Source organism: Achroia grisella, unplaced genomic scaffold, assembly GCF_030625045.1.
Source record: "Achroia grisella isolate CSIRO2021 unplaced genomic scaffold, CSIRO_AGI_Agris_v1 utg6051, whole genome shotgun sequence".
Taxonomy (NCBI): domain Eukaryota; kingdom Metazoa; phylum Arthropoda; class Insecta; order Lepidoptera; family Pyralidae; genus Achroia; species Achroia grisella.
The window spans coordinates 59,452-74,146 of NW_026712961.1; the positions used below are offsets into that span (position 1 = coordinate 59,452).

At 32.5% G+C, this 14,695-nt stretch overlaps 2 protein-coding genes across 2 annotated transcripts; one reads left to right on the forward strand and one right to left on the reverse strand.

The window, feature by feature from the left end:
* Window positions 1-1,881: 1,881 nt before the first annotated feature.
* LOC131848947 (fanconi-associated nuclease 1-like) lies at window positions 1,882-12,209 on the reverse strand. Its single transcript, XM_059198909.1, has 12 exons — window positions 12,131-12,209; window positions 10,905-11,819; window positions 10,385-10,663; window positions 9,569-9,764; window positions 8,935-9,165; window positions 7,905-8,027; window positions 7,300-7,531; window positions 6,578-6,771; window positions 5,501-5,619; window positions 4,718-4,969; window positions 3,792-3,964; window positions 1,882-3,179 (listed from the first exon to the last, which is right to left on the reverse strand). The coding sequence occupies exons 2-12, from the start codon at window positions 11,500-11,502 to the stop codon at window positions 3,033-3,035; spliced, it is 2,544 nt and encodes an 847-aa protein (XP_059054892.1). The 5' UTR covers window positions 11,503-11,819; window positions 12,131-12,209; the 3' UTR covers window positions 1,882-3,032.
* Window positions 12,210-12,336: 127 nt separating this feature from the next.
* LOC131848969 (dynein light chain Tctex-type 5-like) lies at window positions 12,337-14,673 on the forward strand. The gene is made up of 3 exons (XM_059198943.1): window positions 12,337-12,473; window positions 13,491-13,684; window positions 14,508-14,673. The coding sequence occupies exons 1-3, from the start codon at window positions 12,399-12,401 to the stop codon at window positions 14,671-14,673; spliced, it is 435 nt and encodes a 144-aa protein (XP_059054926.1). The 5' UTR covers window positions 12,337-12,398.
* The last annotated feature ends 22 nt before the right edge of the window (window positions 14,674-14,695 follow it).

Below are 14,695 nucleotides of genomic sequence, written 5' to 3' on the forward strand. Positions count from 1 at the left end.
TTGATGTTATAAATTTACCATTGTCGGTGAAAGTTATTTAAATAGTTGATAAGGATTTGGTATGTCATGGGTTTTGTAAAGTTGCAAGTTTTCATATATTATAGAATAAGTCTTAAATAGGTGCCTTATTTTCCTACATTTGTAGGTTGGGTGTATTGTTGACCTGTACATACTATGTTATGATTTTTAGTAGAATATATTTTAATAAATAATATGTTACACAAGCTGTTTTTTTTTATTTTTAATCGAATTACTGTTAATTGATACTTTGTGTAAGTATTAAAATAATAGATTAAGGAACCTCAAAACTATTATTATATTTTTTTAAAGTTGAACTTCGTTATTTTACTGCATATCATCGAATACACTACTCTCCCCGTACGGCCGCGGTCGACGGTTTCTCTGACACATTCATGTAGCCTTTCTTTCTGTTACCGCGATTCTTGCAACATAGAATTACCACTGAAAGGGCGGATACAGCAGACATTGCAAGAAGTAGTATATATAAGGAAAACATGTGCATATTATTTGTCTTTGTCGGTATAAAAAGTTTTCAAATAATAAAAATTATTCAGTATTCGGGCGTAAGCTTGATTAAGTTTAATGTTTAATAATATTCTGAAAACTTTAATATTTATTCACTCTTCTAAAACTTCACTCAGTTATTCTTCATAGATTATTACAATGTCTAAGTGACGTTATATTTGTTAATGACATTTGTTCATAGATAATATTTATATCAAGAGTAATGTTTTTGTAGTTCGAATAGAAATCATTAATTACATATTGACCTATATCACGCCTTACGACTCATTGTGGCATATTATAATATACAGAGTTACTGGTTAAGTCGACCTATTCTCGTTAAGGGCATATAGTTACATCATTTATGAGACACCCCTATTCTAAATTCTAAAGTTTTCGAAATATTTTAATTTAATTGTTTTTTACAAAAATGTTCCGATTTTCGGCTGTTAGCTTAGACATTTTAAAATGTGTAAATCTTATTATTACTATTATTTTATTTTTACATGTAAAATAAGAAGCTCTATCACCTTAATACCCAATATTATACGTAAAATGAATAAATAAGTCGTAGACGATTAAAACTAAAAAAAAATAATAAAAAAACCGTTTGGGAGGAGTATGATAGAAGATACATTTAGGTGTATATTCCCATGGCAATGTAAAAATAAAAGATTTGTAGTTGATACCATATTGTTTAATAAAATGAAGTACAAAAATGCAATATAACAATGCATCCATTCTACTGAGCATTTTTATATATAAATATACATAACCATACTCTTGGGCCTCTAAAATTTGTTATCACATATTATTGTACCGTCTGTTGCCCTTAAATTTTAGTATAAAATCTAGTAATATTAAAATATTCTAAAACTGTGTACATTTACATTTTAGAATTTCTAATGATATTCTGAAGACCTACTTTTGGATCTCCTATTACGCTGATTTTGATTCATTATATATTTACAGAAGAGAATTTTATTCCTCAACTCCTTTGTAAACAGAGTATCCTAATTATTAGAAAAATAGGATGTAGTTATTTTATTCCCGATTTATTGATACATATAAACTGGTGCGCCCTCATAGAGAAAATTGCACATACTGCGCTATAATTTAGATTGAGCCTCCAAATAAAAATAATATCACAGATAAATAATTACCAACCCAAAGATGGCCTGAGTAATATTACAAAAATATAATTTTATTAGATTTTTATGGCAGAAAACATAATATATATAGATCTTGATGTCTTAAACGCAAGTAATCACGAGATATCCTAGCTAATTATATGAATCCTAAATTAGCTGTCTATTTGGGAAAAGAGAACTTAAAAAAATACAACTTGATGACTCCTTGTCAGTCCCTATTGTATTGCAGTAAATATGTACTTATAACGATATGAAGTCCATATCATTTTACTTAACAGCTATATTTTTTGTTATTGATATATCAGACTATAGTCCTACAAACTAGTCCGTTTTAAATTTCTCTATACTTTTATGTTTTTCTATAAATTATGAAACATTTGTCGGATATTAATAGTCGTATTTAAAACATTCAGTTAAGTAATAAAAATACAAATAATAGTAACAAAAATATGCTGTTATTATTAAAAATAAAAAGAGACATAGCGCCATTACGATACAGTTATCCTACACTTAAGCTATCAGGCCAGGCCTGCATTACAAGGAACAAAATTGTTTTTTATTAAAACGTGATACCAATTATATAGCACTGCGTATTAGATTTATCCATTTAATTTAATGTCCGCGTTTACAGCCCTGCAGGCCCTCTTACTTTAGAACAACAATTTAACTTTAAATTGTAAAATTATTACAGATTCAATTTCGATTCAAGCGGAATTTCGATTCTCAGATAGCGGTTGGCGGCTTTCTTAGTAGTGTTAATCATATCAGGTTATTTTATTGCATTTTTATGAAATTTTAATGGTAAACAAGCTGACGTTCCACCTAATGGTGAGCGATAACCGTCGCCTATATACATGAACAGCACTAGGGATATCGTGAGACACCCATGACACCACTTATGCGTTGCCATCTCAGAGATATAAGGTGTCATGCTCTTTATCTTGTAATTGTATAGCCTAATCGCCCTTACAACGGAAACGCAGCTTATAAAGCAAACTAATTGTCGGCTGAAATAGGCGACACTATACTATACTACCAGTTATACTCATGTAGACATCTTTTTACAGTGCAAAAAGCACTGCTTGACAATAGTATATTACGATATAAGTGCGTTGTGATGGTTATAACACACGAGGCAGAATTTCAACGTAATAGAGCCGAGTGTGTTATCGTTTAAGACATTCGGCTCGTGTACGACTTACGGCGTTCGTAAGACGTTTATCCACACACTTGATTTTAAATAAATTCAACCATAACACCGTGATGCACATTGTACACTTTGCCGTCGTTATACTTCTACAAATCAGTTCGAAATTGATAAAAAAATAGCATTCTTGAAAAAGATCATAATATTTCTCAGCTAGCTCTAGATTTACTCCTGGTGGTGTTAACCCCAACGTAACAGAACTCAGTATCGATCCCGTTTTGCTTCAAATAGTGCATCCATTGTATCTGTTTCATCGATGGCTTGTCCGTATCTGTTTTCACTTCCACAAATTTTATCTGAGATATAAAAAAAACATGACTAATTATTTACAAAACTCAAGAAAATACTATCAAATTATTTTTTAACAACTAATACATTATATGCCTTTTTACAAAATTAAACATGTTCGTCATTTTCAGTTAGAACTAAATGAATTACTAATTTCAATTAGGCTATAATTACTAATTTAAGATAGGCGAAAAATCGCCTAAGGTGAAAGGCATTACGGCAGGTCTATATTGACCACTGGATAGATACAGTCTAAAATAAATGAATAAATTAACACGTAAGCTGGTGAATTACTGTCACCGCGTCTCAATTTGCAAGGCAATATTTATAGTCTATCTCTGATAAAAGTGATTGAAAATCAACATGAAATTATCTTTATTCATGTAGGTCTATTACATACTCTTATATTACATATCTTAGACTAGCCTTATATGGCAAATCTACCATCAGTTCGGAGTGCTTTCGATTAATATTTAGAATTATTATTTTCCCACAAAATTAATCAATAAATTTAGTCAAATTTATTGATAATACGTATGTGGTGGCGTTACACATTAGTTTAGAAAATATCTACGATAATACATAAAAATTTGCCACTCCTACAAGAGGACTATAGTCACCTGGCCAGTGTGCACGTTCCACAAAGTCAGATCGGGGAAGCCGGCGCTGCAGTATCGGTATTGTGTTGAGAGGCGACTGCAGAGCGCCACCACGCCGGCCGGCCTCAGCGCGCACGCAGCGGCCACGCACGCTTCACGCTCCGCGCCCGTCAAACAAACGCCGGACATTTCACCTGAATATACATATTGTTTTAATCATGAAGGGCACGTGGTCTTGCCCTATACCTTGTCACACCCGATATATAAAGCTACATTATTCCTTATTAATATTAAATAGATACTAATATTATAGTGAGAGAAAATTTTGTTACGATGAAGCAGAATCCGAAACTACTGCATTGATTTGAGAAATTTTATAACTGCTTGAAAGTACATTATTGCATTGCGCATATGCTATGAATTCAAATAATTATGAGAAACCAGAAGACACATTAGTTTGTTATAAAGGTGATTCAATTCTATTGCATTTATGTGACTGTCATGTAGTATATTCTCCAATGATGCACCAACTTCTACAATTCTTTTGCAACCAGTATTACTACGGTATCAATGCCATTTTGAAGTTATTGTATTGTACTTTTAATTAAATATTTTTAGTTATTTAAACGTGTTTAATAAGTATTTCTACTTAAATACATTTTTTTATACTTTCATAATATGCACTTCACTTGTTTAGTACTAACTACAGGTTAACTGTGTACCGAACTAAGTTAAGACTTGTAAATTGTTTTGTGTTGTTATTATCTTCCTCTTCCTCTTCTTCGGCTCTCCTAATTTTGCGGCGCGAGGACAATCTGTCCCGGGTTGTCGGGTCGGGCAATTTTTCCGCAGCGATAAGCTTACTCATGCTGGGCCACCATGTAGCTGGTGGACGTCCTCTAACTCTTTCATGTTATTATTACAGTTATATATTATAATAAACTTACCCTCTGGCCTGCTGTCCCAATTTCGATTCATAATACCCAGCATATCTTCAGTAGTGCCCTTCTTGATCATCGCCAATCTTTCATCAATCATAGTCTTTCTATTTATGTAGAAACTTTCACAGAACATATCCAATGGGTACATTTGAAAACGACTAAGAAATATGCCCACAACACCTCGCGGCTTCGTGTATATGATATCCCAAAAAAGCAGGAAGAAAATGGAGACGGCAAATTGACCTTCCCAATGTCTACCTGTTATACAACGAAGCAGTGAATTATAAAAATATAAAAAAAGAAGGTTATAAATTAAAAAGGTATGATTAATGCCATCTAGTTTGTACCAAAGTTACTATTACATATTTTAACATTAAAAATGTAGTTATTGTGAGTAATTGCCATATTAATAGTTACATATGATGATATTTAACCATTCTGCTCTATTGTCAATTGTTTCCGCAATTTACGAGAAATGCCTTTTTTATTTTTTTTAAGAAGAATTGTTCTTATATATTTATTACATTGTGCAAAATAATAATAATAATATCTTATATATTAAATTCTCGTGTCACAGTTTTCGTTCTCCTACTCCTCCGAAACGGCTTGACCGATTCTCATGAAATTTTGTGAGCGTATTGAGTAGGTCTGAGAATAGGCCAACATCTATTTTCATCTCCTAATTTTTTATTTTTTATTTTAAGCCAAATAAACGTTTGCCGGGACAGCTAGTATACATATATATGTATGTTAATTCAAATCTGTAAGGTGTAATTTCTATTACTTTACCGTGTGTAAATTGTCCACTATTTACGTAATGCCATACACAATAATCCTCCGCGTCTTGCACCACTATCTCACCACCCGAGCGAGTCTGGAACTGTAACTTGCCGCGTTGTTGTACACGTCTGAAAATATACTACATGGGGGGGGGGGGGGGGGGGGGGGGTGTTAGTAATGTAGACTGATATAATACCACGCCAGAAATAGATCATTCTTAGATATAAGGAGTTCATAGATAGATCACCTCTGGAGGAATGGAATTGTTAGTAATGTGAATTAATGAACCCATTGTTACCAATTTACCATGTCAGGTTGATATCCACGCGGTTCGCCCTAGAAACCATCGTGATACATTCCTTGTGAATTTGTCTTGATGGGCTAACTGGCCTGACCTCAAGTTTATCTTATCATCTTCCACTGGTGCCCCGCAAGCATAAACCGTTAGCGCAGGAGGGGGCACAATTCTATAATTATCCATTAAAAAGAATATTGGTAAGGAGAGAGGATAGCTAGTATTGACTCCATTGCTGTGGCTCCATCACTGAAAATGTATCCTAATTGGTCGACTACGACGCAGGAAAGAGGTAATCGTGGTCAATATCATATCATTAATTCGCCACGTAGTTCTACGTAGTCAGGTCAACACCTGACTTCATTCTCAATCTATCATCCTTCACTGGTGCTCCACCAGCATATACTGACAACGTAGCTGGTTTTTTTATCTGGTGTTAGAAATGGTAATTACATCAATTCTCGCCGCAGGTTACTGGTATTTAAAAATTAAATATAGAAGAAACATATCTACTACAGAATACTCACTGACATGACTCACTGTCAGGGATCATCCATAGATTACGTCACACAAACATTATTTTTATTCGCCCTGTGGCGGAGCACAGCCGGCCAGTTTTTAATACTTACAATTTCTTATTTTACTACTACAGTGGAATTTTGCGTCACAAAATAGAATCAAGTATGAGAGAGGTTCTACATTTCATGAATATTTCATACGACGTTTATGGCTTCACCAACCAATTGATATACAATGAGCCCCTCGACTCACTCACTCACACTAATACTTACTCCATTGGTTGTTTGTATATATGATTAGCGGGTAACTTATTCTCTAATATAGTTTCTTTATCGGCATATAATAATAGCTCAGTCTTTAAATGCTGGCTCGCCTGATTAGCTAGTTTGCGAGCTCGCGGCCGTAAACTGTCCTTGGCGTCTTCAGGAAGATGCGAATTAAAACCATGGATTAAAACTTCTGCTGCCTGAAAATAACAAGAAATATTTAAAACTAACGTACTACTCGGTTTCGCACGGGGGTCAATTATTAAATATAACTTTTAAAATATAATTCACTGACAATGTAGTTTGAAACAAAATCCACTGAGTATTTTTTATAGTATGATATTTATATTTAGGATAAATTTTAACATTTTTTATATTTTTATTACAGAGAAAATTTCTGAATCTTACTAGTTTAAACGTAAGGAATGTTAAAATATATACAAATTCTCTCTTTTACCTTTAAAAATATACCTATTTTTAAAGGTAAAAGAGCGATTTTGTTGGTGTTAAGTTAAATAAATGAAGATTTAATATGAAATACATAAAAAAGTTACAATGAAATAAGCTTTGTTTATAAGCTGTGCTTCCACAAGTTTTGTTGGAAGACTCGTCGGCGAAGGTCCTTGTGGTTGAGAATTGGTGTGGCATATGCGAAGTAGGTCATTTATATAATAATTATTCATTATCAATGTAATTCAATCTATTATATACAAATAATGTAAACAAACCTCGTCAGTTCGTCCTAAATAATGCAGTATTAAAGCCTTCTCTGAGTACCATTCTGCTTTTTTGTGTTGTCTAAAAGCAATCTGCTCTATAAGTAAATCGAGAATTTCTACAGCGAGCTCATAGTACTCTTGTGATTTGTATTTCTTCAACTCTTGTATGCCAGCATCTAAGATTTTTACATATATATTACAGGGGGTGAAGCGACGCAACCATATTGGCAATGATTTGTAGCTGCAAGAGAGATACATAATATAAGAAATACAGTGTAGGCCTTTTTAATTTTTTTAAATAAAAAGTATCAAGTTTTAATGGCATATAAATTAATAACGCTATTAAAAATAGGAGTTGGTGGTTGAAGGGCGAAAATAAGGTTGTATGTCATTTTTAATGCCACATTATAAAAAATATATAGTCCAAAATATAAATGTTAGGGGTGGACAACCCTATCACTTAGTAGTATGAAAAATAGATAGTAGCCGATTCTCTAACTTACTGAATTTGCAAATAAAATTTCATAAAAATCGGTCAAGCCATTTCAAAGGAGTATGTAACTAACATTGTGAAACAAGAACTTTATATGTAAGATGCTGTAACTTGTACTTACTGTAAAACCTCTTCGTCAGAAAAAGATTTGTACATGCTGTATACTTTGGTAACAACGACGGTTTTTTCTTGACAATCTGTTTTCTCTAAGAAATCTTCATATATATAATGAGCAACCATGTAGCTGAAAACAGTATTATATTCTATACTAATATTATAAAGCTGAAGAATTTGTTTGTTTGTTTGATAGTTTAGTTGTATTGCTAACCTCAGGAACCACTGGTTCGAATTGAAAAAATATATTGTGTTAGATAGTCCATTTGTCGAGGAACCAATAGAAGCGAAGCATCAGTAAAAAAATGTTGCATAAACGGCGAAAATTATTGATATTCGCGCAACGACAGCTTTAAGCTTTCTTTGCGTGCGCTGCGCGAACGAAGTCGCGGGCACAGTTAGTGCAACGCAAACGCAAATAGTAAACAGTTAAATTTCTGAATGTGATTAAATTGTAATTAAATGCAATTAATAATAAATTAAACCCATTCACCAAAGTTAATTCATTTGATTTTATTCTTCTGACTTTGATAATGTGTGGTATAAGGCGAATAATAAAATGATTGTTCTGAATCCATAGTAATATTACTAATGCCTAAGGTTTGTGTGTATGTCTGTTTGTTTGCCCACTTATTCATGTCACTAAATGGATCTTCATTAAATTTTATGTAAAGATAGAGTGTATCATAGATTGTATATGCTATCACTTATCTTTTAAGGCGTTTGACGTTGACGGATTGACAGCCTCGGTGGTCTAGCAGTTTAGCACACCGCCTTACTTTCGATGGTCGCAGTTTCTATTCCTCGCACGGTACAAAACGGTTTTGTATTCATGAGTATGACTGTTTGTATCAGTCTGGTTGTTTTCTATGTGCTTTATGTATGTATTTACAAAAAAGATATATCTAAGTATTTATAACAGTTGTCTAGTACCCATAAAACAAGCTTTGCTAACTTGGGACTAGACGGCGTTGTGTGAATTGTCCTAAGGTATTATAGGTTATATATTATCTCAAAATATATACATAAATAGTTACCTGTCAAATTGTTCTCTATTCTCAAAAACAACACTAGCATCATCCAATGACATATCAGCATCCACTGGATATGTCTCCCTTTTTATTTTCTCGTTTACATGTAACAGTTCTAATTTCTTGTCTCTTATATGAGTGTAATCCATACCTAAGTACATAAGAACATACAATCTGTAGAATGTGCTCCGAGTTAATTCTGATAGCTTATAACAAGGTCCTGCTTTTTCACTCATCCTGAAAAATACATATTATTATACTATTAATATTGTCCACATTTAGACTTATCATTAATCAGATAGTAATTATCATATTTATGTTCAGTGTGTCATGTATGTTTATATTGCAAAAAAATATTGTTTGTCTATATGAATGGAATAATCACCAAAAGTAGATTGTTAACAACATTTTAGCAGTAGACTAGTATTGAATAAAACATAAAAAAATCTGCTATAACTATATCAGTGTTTTGTTATTTTCTTTCAAATGAGAAAAATAGTTGATGAAATAGAGACAACTCAGTTCAACAGTTGAAACTAAAAAAATGTTATAAGAAGTTTGTTCTTATTAATATATGAAGATATCTTATATTTGATGCTAATTTGAATACATTAATATAAAAATTACAACAGATACATACATTTTAATAACTCTCCTGTAGTTTGTGTCTGAATTGCCTGTAAAGTAGTTACTGATAGATTTTGATCGACAGAAATTCCTGAGTGCATCAACAGCAGCCTGTTTTGATTGTATTTTTAATTTCAGCTCTTTACATATATGTTTCAGATCATCAGCTTTCAGTATAGATGTAAAATCATCAAAATCAAGGCCATCTTCTGTAATAAAAAACAACTAGAAAATAGTAACAATAAAAAAATTATAAAATTTATTATATCATTAGTTTTTTCTAATATAAACTATGAGGAAATTTAACAATGGCGGTTTTCTATTATGGAACTGAAATTTCGAATTATAGAATTCCAAATTTAAATGTTATAAAAGTTTATAACACTCACTCTAATGGTGTTACTGCAAATACCTATTTTCAATTAACCAAGAATTCTGGTATTATTAATTATTTCTTAGAATGTTATTATTACAATAGTATTGAAAACTAGACAAATGCCACATAAAGACAGTGTGTGTTCATATTGTATTTGAGAATAAAATATATTTTTGCTAATATATCTGCCATCATAGTATTATAGCCAATAATAATTATTAATTTTTTTTAATGTACACATCATATGATTAGGATATTTACCCTGACAATATTATGCATGAGGTTTCAATATTTTGGTGTTGTTAAAACTGTCTTGATTGTGGGTTGACTGATAAATATGACTGACTGATGTAAACAAAGTTTAAAGCAATGTTATTTCAGTATCTTGACTACTAGACTAGTGTACATGGACACATGATTATATAATATTGAAAACAATATTATTTTACATACCACTAGGTATATTTTGGACAAGGAGACCACTTGTCACAAGTGAATTGATCATCCCGTGAAAACTGATATCATCCAAAACCCTAACTTTTGCAGCCAAATCTTTTAGTTTATTACTCCTGTACCAGCCATCCTTTCTCCAATACAGCCGACATATTATCATCATTCCAGGCTTTATTATGTCCATGCATTGTTCAAGAAGTAGCTGGCTTTCCTCCGACAGCAATCTTTTCAAACATTTGTTGCTAAGATATCTATGGATAATATCGAGAAGAAATACAGCTGAAAGATATTAAAATTAAACATCATTTTTAAAACTCACCTTGCGAATTTGACTTATAAATCAGTAATAAACAATAATAAAATATTTACTGTATTTCTAATGTAATTTGACAGTTTAAGCTTATATATTTGACATTACTCATAATAAAGGGAAAGTTAGGTCTTTTTTTTATTAAAAAGAAACACTAGATTACCAAACTTGTGGGTGAAATAAATTATAGGTAAAAATATTGAAACTTACTTTTGTCATCCATACCCTTACATGCTTCAATATAAACATCATCATCAGTAACTTGAGCAAAATCTTTATCTAGCCTTCTTTTGATTGGACTTCTTTTAAAAAGTGCCCTCTTTTTTGTAGGGGAATAATACTTATTATTAAAACCTGGACTAGAACAATTAGCAGATGTAGGAGAGAACCGAACGTTAGATGTTGTCGGGGTTTTTTTAGGGGTAATTGGGATTTTACTAGGCGATATAAAAGATGATGAATGATCATATATTACAGTTTTTTGTGAGGAACCAGAAGTGCCGCTTTCACCTCCGCTCGAAAGCTGAGACGAGTTATGCATAGATTCAACTAAATCGACTGCATTCATGAGCTCAGCGTCTTCATCGTCACTATACAAATTTACAACTTCTTCATTTTCGGTTGAAACCTGTTTACACATAGTTGCAGTGGTGTTCGATAATTTTAAAGGAGTTTTTGGCCTTTTTAAACTCAAGCGATTTTTCTTCATTTTATTCACATTATTTTTTCCACTCTCACTGATAATATTTGAATTCGTTTGTTTTTTAGAACTTTTAAAGAACTTATCTATTGATAATTGTTGACTCATAATTATCTTTAATTAATTTATAAACAGAATAAGAGTACTACTTTCATAATTTACGTCTTTTGAAATTTCTACTTGTAGTTAATGGTATTGTTTTGTTTATTTTAGTAATCACATGTTATTGTTATATAGATTATCTTATCTGTGTTGTTAGTAATAGAAATGTGATTAGTTTTGGTTACCATACCATAAGTCTATCAGTCTCTTTACATAACATAGTACCACACTCACACCGACTGACTTCCTGACTGAGCAAATAATCACTTCACCTAGGTTACTTTCATTGTTCTTCTTTTTACATATTATAAAATTGAAAAATCCTGTAAAAATTGTAAAATTGTAAAATCCAGAATACTTTTTAGGTGTAAAAATAAATTTTGAAAACAGGATGAGAAAATAGAATATATCGTTCCATGTGAATGTCATATACTTAGGATATCTTTATCTTTAGAAAATTTACCTTGAGGGTAGGTAGGTTTCTATATTATTTATAACCTCTCCGTTGGAGGAAAATGGCTGTCACTGGTATTCATGACTAATAAAAAATACCGCGATAAATTTCTGTGAATTGACCTGACTTCATTCTCAGCCTATCATCCTCCATACCAGTGTAGGAACACTGGTGACTCACCAGCGTATACCGTTAGCGCAGGCCGTTCCATAATTCCATTATCATCCATTAAAGACACCTCCCCTTTATCTATTCCTCATTTCTGTTTTCTTGTCTTTTATCCAATAATCACTCACATTCTTTGTAACTGGACTAATTTTGTATTGTCTGAAATATTATGCCTAAGATCAAAATGCGTCGGATCTAGATGGCTTTTATTATGACAGAATATCGAATTTCGTAATTATAGTAAATTATATTTCGTTAGTTGTACCTACTATTATCTCATATGTCTAAAGAGTATAGGAGGTCCTCAACCAGAAGCAATGAGCTGGCGAGACCTATAAGTAACAAACAAACACTGGTATGATTTTTTAAAGAGCTTCAGCCAAGTAAATATATTTTTTTAAAGGTTTCACTGAAAATTATATCCGGAACCCTGTACAGGTATGTATGTTTACAGATATGTATTATAAATTCAAGATATACAGATACAATGGGTTCGGAATATAATCTTCAGTTAGACAGGTACACATGCATCAGCCACCTTTTAAAGCTTCACCTTTAGCTTTTTGTTATTCCACGGTTATAACATGAGCAGTATGCCATTTTATGGAGTAGGTACTTAGTTTTGTAGGAATACACACAAAAGCACGATTTAGAAACGGAAATATCTTTATTTAATTACATTTAATGTAGACTCAATTCTGAAAGTTGTTTGATAATACATAGCTAATGATTTTACATGTATGAATTCTCTTAGAAATCTGTAACATACCTACTAGGAACTAAAATCAGTACCTATTGATCAAACAAGGTTCGCAGCTTGACAACTGTGTTGTTTTAATGGAGAAAGCAATATTTTTAACATCAAGAGATAAAATATCGCGCATATAAATCTGTCTATATACTTAGTAGTTCATTACTAAGATGTCTGAAAACAAACCACCTGCTCCACCGAAACAAGTAGTCTAAGTATTATAGATATATTTGTACATATTTGTTGATTTAAACTAAGGGAGCTGATCACTTCACGCTACGATAATAATTATTGTGACTTTTTAATAAGTGGTATGGTACAGCCTCCTGCGTTATCGGTATACGGAGGTAAGACCAATGGAGTGTGATAGGATGAGTATGAAGTAAAATTATTGTGTGAGTTGTTTGTGATTTGTATCGTGACGTATTCATTGGTCACACATTCATTTACGATGGTTTCCAGATGTGACTTCGTGGCGATCCACCTGAGATGATACATTCCTAGTAAGGGAGTGAATATGGTTCCTAACAATTCATATACTGATAACAATAAAAACCAGTAATTCCACCTTAGAACTATCCCCACAAATTTTCTTTAATTACTGTTTTTAATTTTCTTTAGGTCAGAACTTACCAGCCTACGTACCAACTCAACCCAAAAAAGCGTTTCGACGCGGATCAAGTGCAGAAGATACTGCAACGCGTGGTTACCTATGAACTGGACGAGGTTGAATATAGCGAGAAACAAGTACCCGAACTTTGCCTCAGTTTGGCTGAATCCGTACGTAATGCTGTCAAAGAAGAAAACTATAACAGGTAAAATGTCAACGCCTCCCTTATACCGCTACCGTATAAATAAACATCCTTCTAAAATATATAACAAAATTCATGATTTCGAGATAATGTTGCAACTTCTGTAAATAGTATTATGTATATTCTACCTTTCATAGCCGCAGTATCGGCTTTATCGGCTTTTTACTGCTGTTGTCGTAGAAAAAAGTGCTGACACTACAGATCAGAAGAAAACGTTGAAATGAGTCTGGTATTTACTTTATTTTTCGTAGCTATACACCTATTGATTTCGTTCTGTTGTATTGTAATGATTATGATAACTTGATATAGATACTATCGGAAGATATACCTAATACAATTTATAACGGAAGAAGAAACCGATTATTTTTCTATGCTATCAACTTCCAAGAAGAGGAAATTTTGACAGCCATTACGTTTTTTGTATAGGTTACGAAGGTATTCTACTCGCGTAACTGTCTGTCTTTAAAATTGAATTTTGATGATTTCTTTGTCTCTGTATAAATATGTTTTCTTTTGTCATGACTGAGAGTAGTTTTTTATGTAGTCGAAGGTAGATATATCGTAAGAGATAACCACTATAGATCTGTAGCAAAGTAGCGTCAACGACCAAGAGAAACATTATAGATACAGTCTGCTTCCCGTAATATTGTCTGCTTTTTTAAGATAAAAAGATTGATTGTATCGCAAGGAGAGTGTGATACATATCAAATTTCGTTACATCGGTTCAGCCATTTAGTTATTGAAAGGTCCGGAAAAGGAGTAACAGACACACTTTCGCATTTATCTGATATGTATTTCATGAAATGACCAAATGCAAAATACTCAGGTACAGACTAATAGTGACGGTGACCATCGGCCAACGACGGCAGCAGAGCGTACATATATTCCACTCGTTCCTGTGGGACCACGAGCGCGATTCTTTCGCCGCGTTCAACTATGAGAATTGCCATTTATTCGCAAACATCGCCGTCTACGGCGTCTATTTAGATTAAATGTGATTAAATAAATTTTCGA

What these genes read in the sequence shown, in the direction of transcription:
- LOC131848947 (XM_059198909.1), bottom strand. Translation starts at nt 11,502, where the DNA reads ATGAGTCAACAATTATCAATAGATAAGTTCTTTAAAAGTTCTAAAAAA. An exon ending in AATAGAGAACAATTTGACAG is followed by an intron (nt 8,028 to 8,934) that starts GTAACTATTTAT and finishes TACTGTTTTCAG; the next exon opens with CTACATGGTTGCTCATTATA. An exon ending in ATATACAAACAACCAATGGA is followed by an intron (nt 5,620 to 6,577) that starts GTAAGTATTAGT and finishes GTATATTTTCAG; the next exon opens with ACGTGTACAACAACGCGGCA.
- LOC131848969 (XM_059198943.1), top strand. Translation starts at nt 12,399, where the DNA reads ATGTCTAAAGAGTATAGGAGGTCCTCAACCAGAAGCAATGAGCTGGCG. An exon ending in TAAGTAACAAACAAACACTG is followed by an intron (nt 12,474 to 13,490) that starts GTATGATTTTTT and finishes AATTTTCTTTAG; the next exon opens with GTCAGAACTTACCAGCCTAC. An exon ending in AAAGAAGAAAACTATAACAG is followed by an intron (nt 13,685 to 14,507) that starts GTAAAATGTCAA and finishes CAAAATACTCAG; the next exon opens with GTACAGACTAATAGTGACGG.